Raw genomic sequence first — 17,579 nt, forward strand, 5'->3', positions numbered from 1 at the left:
CCACTGGTATTTTTTGGTCACATGTGAGGCATTGCCGTACTCGGGAGAAATTGGGGCACAGATTTTGGGGTGCTTTGTCTCCTTCATTCCTTGTGAAAATGAAAAATTTTGAGCCAGAACTGCATGTTTGTGTAAAAAAATTTAATTTTCCATTTTCACATCCCAGTTGTACCAAAATTGGTGAAACCCCTGGGGGTTTGAAATGTACACTATACCCCTAGATGAATTCCCTGAGGGGTGTACTTTGCAAAATGGGGTGACTTGTGGGGGGGTTCCACTGTATTGGTGCTTTGGGAGTCTTGCTAATGCAACATGGCACCCACCATTCATTCCACCAAAATCTGTGCTGCCAAATCCAAAAATCACTCCTTCCCTTCTGAGTCCTGCCATGCGCCCCACTGGTATTTTTTGGTCACATGTGAGGCATTGCCGTACTCGGGAGAAATTGGGGCACAGATTTTGGGGTGCTTTGTCTCCTTCATTCCTTGTGAAAATGAAAAATTTTGAGCCAGAACTGCATGTTTGTGTAAAAAAATTTAATTTTCCATTTTCACATCCCAGTTGTACCAAAATTGGTGAAACCCCTGGGGGTTTGAAATGTACACTATACCCCTAGATGAATTCCCTGAGGGGTGTACTTTGCAAAATGGGGTGACTTGTGGGGGGGTTCCACTGTATTGGTGCAACATAGCACCCACCATTCATTCCACCAAAATCTGTGCTGCAAAATCCAAAAATCACTCCTTCCCTTCTGAGTCCTGCCATGCACCCAACTGGTATTTTTTGGTCACATGTGAGGCATTGCCGTACTCGGGAGAAATTGGGGCACAGATTTTGGGGTGCTTTGTCTCCTTCATTCCTTGTGAAAATGAAAAATTTTGAGCCATAACTGCATGTTTGTGTAAAAAAATGTAATTTTCCATTTTCACATCCCAGTTGTATCAAAATTGGTGAAACCCCTGGGGGTTTGAAATATACACTATACCCCTAGATGAATTCCCTGAGGGGTGTACTTTGCAAAATGTGGTGACTTGTGGGGGGGTTCCACTGTATTGGTGCTTTGGGAGTCTTGCTAATGCAACATGGCACCCACCATTCATTCCACCAAAATCTGTGCTGCCAAATCCAAAAATCACTCCTTCCCTTCTGAGTCCTGCTATGCGCCCCACTGGTATTTTTTGGTCACATGTGAGGCATTGCCGTACTCGGGAGAAATTGGGGCACAGATTTTGGGGTGCTTTGTCTCCTTCATTCCTTGTGAAAATGAAAAATTTTGAGCCAGAACTGCATGTTTGTGTAAAAAAATGTAATTTTCCATTTTCACATCCCAGTTGTACCAAAATTGGTGAAACCCCTGGGGGTTTGAAATGTACACTATACCCCTAGATGAATTCCCTGAGGGGTGTAGATTGCAAAATGGGGTGACTTGTGGGGAAGGTTCCTAACTTTTAGCACTTATGGTGCCTAGAAACCTACATGGTGCCTAAAAAAAAATCTCATAAAAAGGAGGCTCCAAAATCAAGTAGGTGCTCCTTCTATTATGAAGCCTGTGGTTTGGTCAACGTGCACACTAGGGCCACATATAGGATATTTTTGAAAACACAAGAATTGGGGGAATCAATTTTTAGTCACATTTCTCTAGTAAAATCTATTGTATTTGTTAGAAAAATGTATTAAAATTGAAACTCTGCAAAAAAAAAAGAAATTTTGAAATTTCACCTACACTTTGTTTTAATTCCTGTGAAACACCTAAAGGGTTAACAAACTTCCAAAATGCTGTTTTGAATACTGTGAGGGGTGCAGTTTTTGAAATGGCATCATTTATGGGGGTGTCTCACATACAAGTCCCTCAAAGTCACATCAGAACTGAACTGGTCCCTAAAAAAATCAGTGTTTGAAATTTTCTTGAAAATTTGAGAATTTGCTATTCATATTGTAAGCCTCCTAGTGTCCAAAAAAATTAAAAGGAAGTTGAAATAATGATGGAAACATAAAGTAGACATATGGTCTTTGTTAGTTATTAACTATTTTGAGTGGTATGATTATTTGTCTCACAAGCAGAAAATTTAACATTTTGCAAATTGCTAAATTTTCCATTTTTTCACGATATTTTGGTATTTTTCACAAAAAACCACAGACTGTATCGACCAAAATTTACCACTAACTTGAAGTACAATGTGTCACGAGAAAACAATCTCAAAATCACTGGGATAAGTAAAAGCAAAAAAAAGTTATCCCCACTTAAGTGAGACATGTCAGATTTGAAAAAAAGGGCTCTGTCATGAAGGCACAAACTGGCTCTGTCATGAAGGGGTTAAATTATGACCAACCAAAATATGTAATATATAGGTCATGTATATCTATTAAATGTATGATAGCTCCATTAACATGAACACTAATCACTACTTAAATCCCTGCCAAGTGCTGGTCTTGGTGATCCCCATGAATAACCGCCAAAATGATAATTATCCATACATCTCAATGAATGCCTGCTCATGTGCAGTCTGGCAGGTTCCAACCTTAGAGAAACACTTATCAAAAAGTGCATACAACTCTCCCTGGGCCTCTCCGCACTTACTTTGAAAGCTTGATTTCAATTTGCTGTCTGATCATCTGTCTTTCCTCATCTGTCCTCTGAGGGAAGATGTTCCTGTCTTCCAGTTCTTGCTTGCTGGGCCTGTTTCTCAATTTAACCGCTAGTATTTCCTTTTTGTATTTCCTTGGTAAAGTCCCTAAAGATTGAGGAGAACAATTTATTTCCTGTGGAAATTCTTTCAAAAATTATTTGTTTAAAAAAAATTTTTTTATAAACATTAAAAGAAAGCAGTAAAACAATATAATATTACAGGATTAAATAGAATTTGAAAGTGAATAAGACCCTTCAGTTTCTAAGAAACAGTTTATGCCATTTAAATGGCGGCCTTCCGAATCAATGATTTTGCCTATATAGAATTTAAAGTATGAATCCATGCTCTAATATACCATTGTTACTATGCTTATTTTGTTATTTTAGAGATTTTATAATTGGGTAGTAATAAAAGTGGTTTTCACAAACATTCTCCTATGCAAATATGCCATTGTTCATTCTAACCAATTAGTGTCATTTAAAAATATCTACTCAAAGTTACAACGTCACATACCTATCACCTATCTCTTCACTGACTTCACAATTACTGCTTCGTTAATAATTAAATGCAATAAACACAACTTTTGTAACTACAGCTATAACTGAAGTTTTTGGATAGGAACAATTTACATATTCCTCCTGTAATGTGGACATTTATCAAAAGTAAAGTGCTGTCCACCAATCAAATTAAACTGCAGTGAAAATGCAGTCACACAGAGCAGCTGCCAGAGATGGATGGGGCCCTGGTACAGCATGGAGAATGGTGAGTGGATGTTTTGGGAAGCCCCCTAGTTGAGATCTCATTTTAAATGTCTATTGCAATGGGACATTACATTTCATTGAGGGATACAGTCAGTTTTGGAGCCAGTGAAAAATTATTTATATTATAGGATTCATATATACCAACCCTTCATCTTAACACAAGACAGATGATACATGAAAGCTTAAAATCTACTACATGGTATCTCACTAGCATCTGCTCAGGACCCTCCTGTCCCTTTGGACTGAGGTCTCTATAAAACGACAATTAATTTCTATTTAATGTTAATCTCACGAATTGAATGATGATTACAGATTTATGCTAATGAAAATTCTGTATACTGTACATTTTAATATGTCTGTTACTGGGTCTACAATGTCTCAATAAAAAAGTCAGTTCTGGAGTGAGGGGTAGATGTATGAAGCAGTGATAAGGGAGGAGAAGTGATAAAGTGCCTGGTACTTTATCACTGGCCAATCAGCTTTTGGCTGGTAAATTACAGGCTGGGTTTAAATAAGAGCGGATTGGCCGGTGATAAATTACCAGGCACTGTATCACTTCTCCTCCCTTATCACTGCTTCATAAATCTACCCCTCAGTTTCATCAGTATATACAGAGTACTGTTTTTTTTTTGCAATCAATTTTTATTAAAGAAGATCACAATACATCTTAGAAATGAAAAAATGCAATGCAATTTACTTAAGAAAACAATAAAGACAATTACAAGAATTGAGTGCAGTGCTTGTCTTTCAGAGTAAGATGTGTAAATATTCAACAAACAAATTATTGACAATGTGATTAGTCCCATAATAAGATGTACTGATTATGAAAGAAAGTAGAGTAACGATAAGAGGGTGTAGAAAAGAAAAGAGAAGTGGAGGGAGGAGGGAGGGTAGAGGAGGTAGGGTGATGAGGGAGGGGGGGGGTTGTATCCAGGGGTCACTTCGTCTCGGCAACCTGTCCTTGTGCAGTAAGATGAGAGTAATCAGAGGATTCTTTATAGGTGAGCCAGCTCAACCAAGTTGCAGTAAAAGTCTGGGGCGAACCCTTCAAAAAGGATGACAGGTCCTCCATGGACATATATAAGTCTATTCTGCGAAACCAGTGTGTGATGGGTGGGGCCCTGCTAGATCTCCAGTGACAGGGAATGACCGCTCTAGCCGCATTCATTAGGTGCCTAATTAGGGATTTCTTATATCGGGAGATGGGCATATCCATAAGATTAAGCAACTAAAATTCAGGGCTAAATGGAAGAGAGGAATTAATAATCTTTTCAGAGATGGTGTGAATCTGGTGCCAGTAATCTTGGATAACTGGGCAGGTCCACCAGATGTGAAGGGGGGTGCCAGAATGTTGGTCGCATCTCCAGCAGAGATCCGATATAGTGTTGTTCATTTTGTGTAATAAGGAGGGACAGCTGTACCAACGAGATAGTATCTTATACTGGGTTTCTAGAGTTTGGATTGAAGAGGAGGATGCAAAAACATATTTAAATATTTGACTCCATTGATCTACCGACAGTTCTTTACCCAGTTCCTTGTGCCAAGCCACTGTGTATGCAGGTGTTGGGTCTGGTAGGTTACTAAGGCATACCTGGTAAAATTTGGAAATCAAGTGTTTTGGGGCCTCTCTGGAGAGTATTAGCGACTCGAAGGGAGTTGGTTCCCAGCTTTGTTTTCGTTTAGGAAGGGAGGAGACATAATGTCTAATCTGGAGGTAGAACCAAAAAAGACCTGTCGGGAGACCAATATCTTTATGTAAGTCCTCAAAGGAACGAAGGCCGGACCTATCTACCAATTGACCCAGGTGCGTCACCTCCACTGAAAAGCGACTATAGAGATTCCGTAGTTCGAATCCCGGTGGGAATTCAGGATTGTTAATTAGCGGGGTAAGGAGTGTCACACCCGGGTCAAAATAGCGCAAACCTCTATATCTACCCCAACAGGAAAGTGTTGGGGACAGAGTGGGGTGCCCTACCAGAGGGATCTTCCGGAGCCAAGGGATGACCTTTGGGGACACTCCCACTGAGTGACCTTCAATAGCTGGCCACTGTTTGGATGGTGTAGGCCTGGACATTTCCACAATCCTGGTAATGTGGACCGAGTGGTAATAGCTGAGGAAGTGGGGGAGTTGTAGGCCACCTCTGTCGCGGCTTTGGACAAGGACTCTTTGGGAAATCCTAGGTCTGCGATTCATCCAGATGAATTTACTCACTATATTTTGCAGGTCTTTGAAAAAAGAGGGGGGTATTGCAATTGGGAGCGCTTGAAGGAGGAATAGTATTTTAGGGACGGAGTTCATTTTAATCGTGTTAACTCTGCCTAACCAGGATAATTTAAGTACTGACCATTTCGAAATAGAGGTTTTTAAACTAGCAAGCAGAGGTACAAAATTAAGTTGGTAAAGATTTGAATTATCCCTGGAAAACAAGACCCCTAAATATTTGATGTGCGTTGGATGCCAATGAAAGGGAAAGGCCTTTTTAAGACCTTCGATTGTGCCATCTGGGGCAGATATATTCAGAGCTACAGACTTGGCAAAATTGATTTTGAAGTTAGTTAGAAGTGAGAATTTCTCGAATTCCAACATCAAAGACGGCAGCGATGTGGTTGGACTCGAGATGGATGCTAATAGGTCATCCGCATATAGTGCCAATTTATGCTCATGTCTGCCGACCTGAATACCCTTGATGTTATCGTTCATCCGTATTGCACATGCCAGGGCCTCCATACATAGCACGAAGATCAGGGGAGATAAGGGGCAGCCCTGGCGGGTGCCATTCCGTATCTCGACCGAGTTCGTTAGGGCTCCATTAACCCAGATTCGGGCCGTGGGGGTACTATATAAGGCCAAAATGCGGTGGAGACATTTCGGGCCCAATCCTATGTGTTCCAGAAGGGTCTCCATGAAGGTCCAGTCTATCCTATCAAATGCCTTCTCCGCGTCAGTGGACAGGAGGACCACGTGAGCTTCCCCAAGCCTCGCAAAGTGTATCAAATCTATCACCTTGGTTGTATTGTCTTTTGCTTCCCTTCCTGTGACAAAGCCCACCTGGTCCCCATGTACCACCTCCGGGAGAAGCGGTACAAGCCTTAAAGTGAGAAGTTTAGCAAATAACTTCAGATCTGTATTTAAAAGTGAGATAGGCCTGTAACTCGAGCACTGAGCCGGGTCCTTCCCCTCTTTTGGGATAATAGAGATATGGGCCTCTAGACTTTGTGGGGAGAAGATTTTCTCCTTTGAGATGGCATTACATGCCTTCAGAAAGAGGGGCATCAGTGTCGAGCCAAAGGATTTGTAGTAGATTATCGGGAAACCATCCGGGCCCGGGCTTTTCCCAGAGGGGGTATTGGCCAGGGCCTGCTCCAACTCCTCTATAGTAAACGATCTCTCTAGTAAGGTCAGGTCTGCCTCAGAGAGTTTTGGAAATTGCACTGATGCTAGATACTTGTTGATCTTTTGTTTAAGTAAAGTTTTTTCTGATGGGGAGGGATCACTCCTTAAGTTATACAGCCGAGTGTAATACTCCTCAAAAGCTTTTGCTATCTGGGTGAAGGTATGAACCCGTTTCCCCTCTGCGTCAGTGACATTCTGAACATAAGCCTGTGCTCTTTGGGCTCTCAGGGCTCTTGCTAACATGGAACTGGGTTTGTTACCCCAAAGGTAATATTTGTGCCTACACTTGCGCAACTCAAGTTTAGTTCTATCTCGCATTAACTGGTTGAGCATCGATCTAGCCTCAGTTAATTCTCTTAGCGTGTCTGGGGAGAGTGTAGATTTATGGGATGTCTCCAACGCTTTTATCTGTTTAATTAGTTTCACCTTCCTTGCTTCCCTCTCTTTTTTCATTAATGACCCCAACTGTATACACTTTCCTCTAAGTACACATTTATGTGCTTCCCACACCGTTATTGGAGAGGCTAGGTCGTTATCGTTATTGGTGATATATTCAGAGATTGCTGTGGCCAGTTCCTTTTTAAATATGATGTCAGAAAGAAGGAGCTCATTAAACCGCCAGGACCATGGGCGGGGAGAGGGTGATGGGACTTTCATTGTGACATAAACAGGGGCATGATCAGACCAGGTGATCTGACCAATTTCACTATGTGTAAAATGTTGGAGAAACTGGTGATCAACCAGAAAATAATCTAAGCGAGAGTAAACAGAGTGAGGGGACGAGAAAAAAGTGTAGTCTCTAACTGAGGGATTGAAAATCCTCCACACGTCTATCAATTGATGGTCATGTAAAAGTTGCTTAATTTTACGGTGATCACGCAGACGAGGGGAGCTTGGGGTTGGGTTGCAGTCCAGCAAAGGATCTAAGGACCAGTTGAAATCTCCACCTATCACAAGGCAACCTTCTCTGAACAGCTCAATAAGCCGCAGGACTCTACCAAAGAATTGCCTCTGTCTTGTATTAGGGAAGTAGACATTCACAAATGTGTATTTTTGTGAAGATATTGTGCATTTCAATATTTGGCAACGTCCCTCTACTAGGGTATGGTGTGAGATATCAATAGGTCGTATCCTGCGGGACAACATCAGAGAAACCCCTAGGGTTTTCCCCAGAGAATTACTGCTAGAGTATACTAGAGGGTAGAAATGATTAGTCAACCTGGGCGAAGCACCTAGTCTAAAATGCGTTTCTTGTAGAAAAGACACGTCAAGCTTTCTAGACCTAAGTTCTCTAGTTAAAGAAGACCTTTTCTCTGGCACATTAAGCCCTTTCACATTTAGGGAGCAAAAATTGAGTGACATTGTATTAAGTTGGGGCATGTCAGGGTTGACTAGCGCACAGTTTCACATACCATGTCCAGGTCCAGTCAAGGTGTTTGAAGGTGGAGTGGTCCCCGGATAAAGGGAGAGGAGGGGAGGAGGGGGAGAGGGCAAAGGAAAAGAAGAGAGCAAAGAGAGAAACATTTGAAAAAATTAGAAATTCACAAATTCTTAACAAGAAAAATATATAACCACTGTTGGAACTAACGATGCCATCGTTGGGCATCACAGTCCAAAGAGAGTGTGGTTCACCCTAACTGGGGTAAGTGCACACAGTCCCCACTAGGCGTGGGGTAAGTCTAATACAGAAACATGAAGCTAGTACTATTTCAAACAATTAAAGTTATTTGACTTTACTAAAAACACAGACTATGCTAATTAAGGGCTATCCATTTCTGGTATGTATAAACTCCCACAAGAAAGGAGAGGTTTCACCAAATCACTTTTCCCTTCAAAGTCACGGGTTATCGACCCATTCAGAGCGTTGCGTATGTAGATGAGGGAAGCTGATGGTATTAATTAAGACGGAGTCCGTCCCCTCCGAAGTTAGTGGGCTCGGGGGTGAAACTAATTTTTTTACTACAGATAAAGTCTGAAACGAAAGGGGAGACTGCTCGTATACCCATGGGGAAATGTTAGGCCTAGATGTTAAGGCTTAGAGGGTTTTGGTCTATTTAAAAACAATCAAATTACCGAAGATTTAATTATACTCTTCCCTAATCCCCTAGTACTTCCTATGGATGCTTGGGAGGGGCCCAAGTAACTAGTCATCAACATTAACAAAGACAGAACTTGAAACTAAGAATGAAACATTTAAATGAGTCCAACAAATCTTCCTTCCTAAGTTGTTGATCAGTGCCCCAGGGAGGGGCCAGGTTCAAGTTACTGTGTCAGGTTGTGCCGTCCCGGATGGCGTAGTTGTACCGGTATTCCTGCCCACCGTCTGCCAGCGTGTGTGACCGGATGGGGGGCGAGGAGGGTCCAGCCGTTTTGTTAGGTGTAGCCACTCAGAAAGGTGCGGTCTGGAGATGTCAAGGGCGCTACAGAATGATTCTAGATCCTCCGGAGTGTGCAGAGTCACCAGTCTACCTTCATGGGATGCCTGAATACTCAATGGGAAGCCCCAGCGGAATCTGATGTTCTTTTGCTTAAGTTGGTCAGTAAGGGGTTTAAGAAGGCGTCTCTGTTGGAGGGTGCTCCATGAGAGGTCTGGGAATATTTGGATTCTGTCTCCGTTGAATTCAATGGATTCTAACTTTCGGGCCTTATTCAGGATGTCTTCTCTCACTCTATGATAATGAAGGCGACAGATAACATCTCTAGGTTTATCCGATTGCAGCCCACAAGGTCTCAGGGCTCTATGAGCTTGATCAAAAACGATGGAGTTGTCTGGTGCGGCGTCCGTTATCTCATTGAAGATTTTTGTGAGCGCATCCACAATGCCAGGGCCCTGAATATCCTCTGTAAGGCCTCATATCCATGGTTATTTCTCCTCCCCCTGTTATCGATATCATCTAAACGGCGTTGGAGAGTTACCAGTTCTTAGGAATGTATGGCGGCAGTTTCGTAGAGTTTGTCCTGATAATTGGCGAGGTCTCCGGTTTGGTCTTCCAGGTCTGAGACTCTTTGCGTCGTGTGACTAAGATCAGATTGGATTGTCGAGATTTCCATTTTAATTATTTCGCGTAGTGACTGTTCTAAGTCAAGAAAATCCCTTTTGGATGGGAGGTCAGCTTTGGTAGGTAGAGTGCGGAGGTAAGTTAGGACTTCCGTCAGCGTGACCTCTGCGTTCTGCGAATTGGAGGGGTTCGGTAAGGGATCCATCTGAAGAGAGTCTTGTGATGACTGTGAGCAATCCGAAGGCGTTTGAATCACGTCGGCAGTAGTCCCAGGGCCTTGAGTTAGATATTGGAAGATATTGGGTTTAGCTTGACTGTCGCTCGGGTTTTTAGACACCGGCGTCTGCAGGCCTCTCTTGGTCTTCCCCATAAGTAGACGGGCTATTAAAAGAAGGTGTGTATATGAACAGCCCTGACAGCGTGCTATGTCATTGGAGGAGTTAAGGTGTATGGTTAGCCCGGTGGTAGACTAGCGACTGCACCACCCCATATTGTGTGGGTGTTTAGGGGGTCATGGCCTGTGATTCACTGTTGTTGTCAGGTCATAGTTGCTATGGTGGCTTACCAACGATGGACAGGAGGCTTCTCACGGGGGCGCTCTTATGGCGTTTGTCTGTAAAAGTGAGAGTCACTCAAAGGGTATGCTTCTTGAAAAGTAGGATTATCCAATATGCGGTAGATCTGTAAGCTAGGTCGGTGTTAGTGGAGTGTGATTTAAAATAGTATATCAGGGTGCTGTATTCGCCTTCACCACCAGGTGGCGATCCAGGACAGCAAACTAGATGGGGAAGTGCATGAAATCAAAGCAGAATGGCCTCCCTTTACAGGCTGTTATAGCAACCCAAGCTCCTATTTCAGTTATCTCCTGCTTTCTGTTCAGGATCTCAGCCTCAGGTATAGAGATCCCTGTGTCTGTGGGGCTACTTTGCAGGGATCCAGCTAGTCTATGGTGCCCCAGTTGAAATAAATTTCTGCCCCTCACCAGGCCGGGGAGACAGGCTCCACTTGAGTCCTTCAAGCTAGGACAGGGCAGTTCAGTATGAGGGCCAAAGATGGCGGCCGCGCCTTTCCGATGATGGGGTCCGGCAGACACAGAGCTACAGTGTCCTGTCCGGGAGCCCCAGGCTGCAGGCAGGGTCTCTTAAGGCCGTCCGCCTCTGCACTCAGCTCCCCCCTCACCTGTCTGCGGGTGCAGGCCCGCCTCCCGCCGCGTCTCTCCTATGATCACCGGGACCCACTCCTCAGCAGGCTGCGGCCAGCGGCAGGTCTCCGGAGCCGTCCACAGGAGTCATCTAAGGCGGGCAGGGCAGGGGAAAGCCTCTCGGAGGGTCGGGCAGTGCAGGGATCACCCGCTCTCTCCACGTTGCCGTCACGGAGAAGCGGCGCCGGCTTCAAAACTTTAGTCCCCGGCTTCAGCGTGACCACCAGGCCGCAACCTGCAGGCGCGCTTAAAAGCGCACCCCGGCTCTGCAGCCGGCGGGTCTTTCGACCGGAGCCAGGGGAGGTGAGTGCTCGTTCAGGGTGCAGGGCAGGGTCGGGGTTTACAGGTGGGGAAATAACTTTTGGGGCTGTCAGTGGAGTTGGGCCACGGGAGCTGCACCAACACAGCAAGCCCGCCAGGCCACGCCCCCAGAGTACTGTTTTTTCGCTTCCACCCGTTTAGGTTAGACCTTTTCACGGCAAGTGAAAGTTTCTCTTTTGGACAGGTTCTCCTTCCAAGCACATGAATCCCCATGTGACTGGTGGCTGCTTGATTCTCCTGTTGAAACGTACAGTATGTTATGGCGTCTCGGAAATCTTTACTAGAAAAAGGGGATGAGAAACCGCGCTCTCTAGTGTAATAATTTAGTATCCACACTTTTGGATAAAAGTAATGAGCGTACCGTGTATAAGTGATTATCGTGCTCATCAAATAGTAATCTTTAAAATTTCGGTCTCGTGGTTACCAGGATACTACCCGGATAGTGGAGTTTGGACCCCTCACGGATGCCTCCCACAAGTTTCAAAGTTTTGCAAATTCGAGGGCATATGCCCATTGGTGTATTGGACAAGAGATATAAACTCCAATTAAAATTAGTGGAGTTTAATAAAATGCATACAAGTGAATAAATACAAAGAAAAAAGGCTTACATGAATAAAATGGTGCTTGGGTAAAAACAGGCTGCTCTCAACGCGTTTTGTCTCTTACGCCATATGGAAATGGACTGGACTTTATCAGGGGAGTATAGTTACAAATGCTTAAGAGATGCATATTTATAGTATGGCCACCTAAGCATACATGCCATGTATGGCGTTTCCGAGTCACGTGATTAGCGCCCATTTGCGCATGCGTAAGATTTCCGTGCTCTCGCGTGTGTCCTGACACTATTAAGGATACCGGACACCTCCGTGCCCATGCGCAGAATTACGGGTATCTACTTGCATCCTAGCGCGCATGCGTGGGATCACTGTATTCTATTTCAATACAAGGTGTCTCACGTGACTTGGTCAAGTACACTAGGGGGCCTTGTAGTAAAAGTAAAAAAATAAAAAAAAAAAAGTTAAAAAAAAATAAAAAAAAAATTAAAAGTTCAAATCACCCCCCTTTCCCCATTTCACAAATAAAAATAAATAAAAAATAAAAAAAATAAACATATTTTTGGTATCGCCGCGTTCCTAAAAGTCCGATCTATCAAAATATAACATTAGTTATCCCGCACGGTTAAAGGCGTAAACGGAAAATAATTCCCAACGCCAAAACTACGTTTTTTGGTCGCATCGCCTACCCAAAAAAATGTAACTAAAAGAGATCAGAAAGTCGCACATATCCCATAATGGTATTAATTAAAAAGTACACTTCAGCCCGCAAAAAATGAGCCCTCACCCAGGTCCGTAGGTGGAAAAATAAAAAAGGTATAAGCCGCAGAACATGGCGACGCGACGCAAATTAGAAAAACCGTAAAATTTTGATCACGTTTTGATTTGAGAGTGCCGCCTCCTGTCTTCCTTTATTTGGAGAACCTGTTTTTCATTTATCTGAGGATACGCTGCTATACTTCTGCTGTGGAAGGCACCTCTAGCCATTAACCCCTGCTGTTCCAAGTGCCAGTCCTTTGTCATATATATATATATATATATATATATATATATATATATATATATATATATATATATATATATATATATACACACATACACAGATATCCTGGGTCCTTGGCAGGGTCCCCTGGAAGGAGGCGGCACTCTCACGACTTTTAGAAAGAGTTTTTTTAATGTAAGAGTATAAAGTGCACAAATAGAAACAAGCGTCTACGTTTCAAGACCCATTGGTCTTTTCCTCAGGACGTGCGTTTGCTGAAAGTGCTGTGTGCTAGTGAAAAGTAAAGAAAGAATCAGAGCGTTGTGCTCTCTTACCTTATATTCAGCAGCGTGTGTGGCTGCCATTCCCCGCCGCCGTGTCCGGGAGTCAGACTTCCGGGTAGATGGCTCCGCCTGTGTGACGCAGGCCGTTGCCTAGGAACCCTGGACGCCACCGCTCGCTATTCTCCGGCGTCAGGGGAGGCAGTTACAGTAAGACCAGCTTTCAACTGCTGGATGTAGTGCTACAAAAGTGCTATAAATGAAAATCAAAAAACGTGTTATATGCTGCTGAATCGACATAGTGTGTATTTGCTAAATAAGCGATGTGTGTGCAATATTAGGTAAAATGGAGAAAACAAGGTTTAACCCTCAATAGCTAATTAGTAATCGACATCTTTAGTGTCCACTGTCTCACAGCACCTTCATACACTCTGCCACCCACGTGCTAAGTCTCTCACACTGCACAAAGGTGGATGAGCATTGTCATATTATAGTATACTGTACATATAAAGTGCTTATAACATAATTATTGGCATAACTGGATTAGCATATTTTACAGTGGATGCCTACTGTTATCAGAGAAACAAATAAATAAATATACATATATAGCATTATATGGTGGAATTCCTGGGCATATATAGTATGTTGAAGAATTTTAACCTATAGTCAGGCACTATATGGCATTCCAGGCTATTTTTTCATTTAGCCCTTCTGGAGATAATGCATTGAGTCGGAATATCCATTCCGATTCACGTTTCGTGAGGATTTTTTGTCTATCTCCTCCTCGAAGGAGGGGGGGTACATGATCTATAATAATACTTTTTAAACTTTCCAAAGTATGGCCGTGTGCCTTAAAATGTTTGGCCACTGGCTGCTCTATCTTATCCCCTTTGATGCAGGCCTTTATTGCCGACCTTTAAACAAGAATTGGACGGACACCTTAAAACAGCGTTTCAAGAGGGCCTTTTCAGTAAAAAAGTATTGGAAACACTCACTACTGATTTCCCTGTCTCTCCAGTTATATACACTATACCAAAAATACACAAAGACTCCATAAACCCCCCCGGACGCCCAATTATTTCAGCACGTAATTCCCTGTTCCAACCAATTTCTCAATTTCTGGACTCTCTGGTTCAACCGCACATTATGGCACAGAAAACTTTTTTAAAGGATACCACGCAACTGCTCCTTAAACTTCAAGATCTTCAAAATTTACCATCAAATACCGTACTGTGTACCATGGACGTAAAAAATCTATACACCGTCATTCCCCATGGGCAAGCACTGGCGGCAGTGCGCACGTTCCTATATAGAGTCCAGTTTACTGCTTTGGATATTCCTTTGTTTTTGACACTGTTGGAATTAACATTGACGCGGAATTATTTTATTCACAATGGGGCTTATTATTTACAGCTAACGGGGTGTTCTATGGGGTCCAATGTGTCACCGTCATTAGCCAACATTTTTATGTTTGAGCAGGAAAACAACTTTTTCTTTACAGATGACAGGATAAGCACACAGATCATCATGTATACCAGGTATATAGATGACCTGCTGCTGATATGGTCGGGCACGCCTCAACAGCTGGAAAACTTGATCATTCAAATTAATTCCACAGATGGACCCATAAAATTAACCCATTCAATAAGCCAAACATCCATAAACTACTTGGATGTTACAATCTCTGTTACACAACAAAAAATAAGCACCTCAGTTTACCATAAAGAGACAGACAGGAATACTCTGCTAAAGTATAGCAGTCATCATGCCCCAGCGCTCAAAAAAGGTTTGCCCAAGTCGCAAATGACAAGAGTGGCCCGCATAACTAGTGATAAGGCCATGCTAGAACCCTGTTTGGACACCCAGGTCCGTAAGTTCATACAGCGGGGATACGACCCCACATTATTGTCAAAGCAAAAAATGGAAGTAATGGCAACACCTCGTGAGCAACTTCTCCAAAGTACTACAAAAAACACCATCTTTAACAAAATTCCCTTTGTTACTGCCTACACCCAAGCCAGCCAAGTTCTACCGAGGGCAGTCAGGGCGGTATGGCCCTTGATCACTAGTGACAAAGCACTTCCATGCTTCAAACAAAAATCAGTCATGCCTAGCTACAAAAGAGGTAAAAACCTCCGGGACATGCTGGTGAGAACCAACATGGTCCCCAGAGAAGCTAGCACTCTATTCAATGTGCAGAAAAAGAAACCCGGGTGCTATAAATGCCCCTCGTGCACCACTTGTAGCATGATGTTAACAGGCTCATTTGTCTCCCACCCCCTGACTGGCCAGAAATTTAAAATCTCACACGTCTTGTCATGTAAATCCCAATACATTATTTACGTTATAATTTGCCCCTGCGGGAAATACTACGTAGGACAGACAATTAGAACTTTCAGAGAGCGGATGGCTCTACATCGCTCGGCAATAAAGGCCTGCATCAAAGGGGATAAGATAGAGCAGCCAGTGGCCAAACATTTTAAGGCACACGGCCATACTTTGGAAAGTTTAAAAAGTATTATTATAGATCATGTACCCCCCCTCCTTCGAGGAGGAGATAGACAAAAAATCCTCACGAAACGTGAATCGGAATGGATATTCCGACTCAATGCATTATCTCCAGAAGGGCTAAATGAAAAAATAGCCTGGAATGCCTTTATATAGTGCCTGACTATAGGTTAAAATTCTTCAACATACTATATATGCCCAGGAATTCCACCATATAATGCTATATATGTATATTTATTTATTTGTTTCTCTGATAACAGTAGGCATCCACTGTAAAATATGCTAATCCAGTTATGCCAATAATTATGTTATAAGCACTTTATATGTACAGTATACTATAATATGACAATGCTCATCCACCTTTGTGCAGTGTGAGAGACTTAGCACGTGGGTGGCAGAGTGTATGAAGGTGCTGTGAGACAGTGGACACTAAAGATGTCGATTACTAATTAGCTATTGAGGGTTAAACCTTGTTTTCTCCATTTTACCTAATATTGCACACACATCGCTTATTTAGCAAATACACACTATGTCGATTCAGCAGCATATAACACGTTTTTTGATTTTCATTTATAGCACTTTTGTAGCACTACATCCAGCAGTTGAAAGCTGGTCTTACTGTAACTGCCTCCCCTGACGCCGGAGAATAGCGAGCGGTGGCGTCCAGGGTTCCTAGGCAACGGCCTGCGTCACACAGGCGGAGCCATCTACCCGGAAGTCTGACTCCCGGACACGGCGGCGGGGAATGGCAGCCACACACGCTGCTGAATATAAGGTAAGAGAGCACAACGCTCTGATTCTTTCTTTACTTTTCACTAGCACACAGCACTTTCAGCAAACGCACGTCCTGAGGAAAAGACCAATGGGTCTTGAAACGTAGACGCTTGTTTCTATTTGTGCACTTTATACTCTTACATTAAAAAAACTCTTTCTAAAAGTCGTGAGAGTGCCGCCTCCTTCCAGGGGACCCTGCCAAGGACCCAGGATATCTGTGTATGTGCATATTCTACAGGAAGGCACCTCGACGCCATTGATCTTTTACTGTGAGTGCCGGACAACCTCCAGACCCTATATATATATATATATATATATATATATATATATATATATATATATATATATATTTGTAGAAGACGGACTGGCACTCCAACTGTAGGGGGTAAATACCTGGGTGCCCTCTGGAGACAAGTGGTAGAACAAGCAAGAAACAGGCAGCGGCACTCCAAGGGTTTTTCAAACAGTGTATTCAAATCATAGGTCAGGAACCAACGTTTCGGGGTATCGGATCACCCCTTTGTCAAGTGAAGACTTGTACCTTGACAAAGGGGTGATCCGATACCCCGAAACGTTGGTTCCTGACCTATGATTTGAATACACTGTTTGAAAAACCCTTGGAGTGCCGCTGCCTGTTTCTTGCATATATATATATATATATATATATATATATATATATATATATATATATATATATATATATATATATATATATATATATATATATATATATAATAGAATTAACATAATCATCAACCGGTCAAGGGGGAAAAATAGAAATAGCAGTTTTTGAATGGGAAAGAGGGAAGAGTACGAAGAGGAAGATGCTACAGGGTTTCATACGGTTAATTTATGGCCAATGGGTTAATTGTAATGGCGAATGGCTAATAAGAGTGTAATAACTGTCTTGAAAGACATTGGGACTGGTATTTTTTAGTGGTCCCGATGATTAAGTACCCAACTTGTCATGAGTTGCAGCAGTGGATAATTACATGAAAAAAAATTACATAATATTAATATTAATAATAATTATACACTACAAAGCAGCTTGGTGACCAGAGTGGAATATACAGTAGAAAGCTACTTAACACTGCGATCCGTAACACTGCTACTAAAATAGTAGTGACACTTCATGGACCCGAACTAGCCAACTGCGCATATGTAACCTTAGGTCACG

At 42.8% G+C, this 17,579-nt stretch overlaps 1 protein-coding gene across 8 annotated transcripts in view; it reads right to left on the reverse strand.

The window, feature by feature from the left end:
- PHACTR3 (phosphatase and actin regulator 3) overlaps positions 1–17,579 on the reverse strand; it is a 197,357-nt gene that overhangs the window by 90,039 nt on the left and 89,739 nt on the right. For all 8 annotated transcript variants that reach the window (XM_083146832.1, XM_083146840.1, XM_083146834.1 and 5 more), the window contains one exon: positions 2,579–2,732. In XM_083146832.1, coding sequence (XP_083002958.1) covers positions 2,579–2,732 — 154 coding nt within the window. The remainder of the gene's footprint in view (positions 1–2,578; positions 2,733–17,579) is intronic.

The sequence above is a fragment of the Crinia signifera genome, chromosome 6 (genome assembly GCF_055691185.1).
Source record: "Crinia signifera chromosome 6, ASM5569118v1, whole genome shotgun sequence".
In the NCBI taxonomy this organism is placed as follows: Eukaryota; Metazoa; Chordata; class Amphibia; order Anura; family Myobatrachidae; genus Crinia; species Crinia signifera.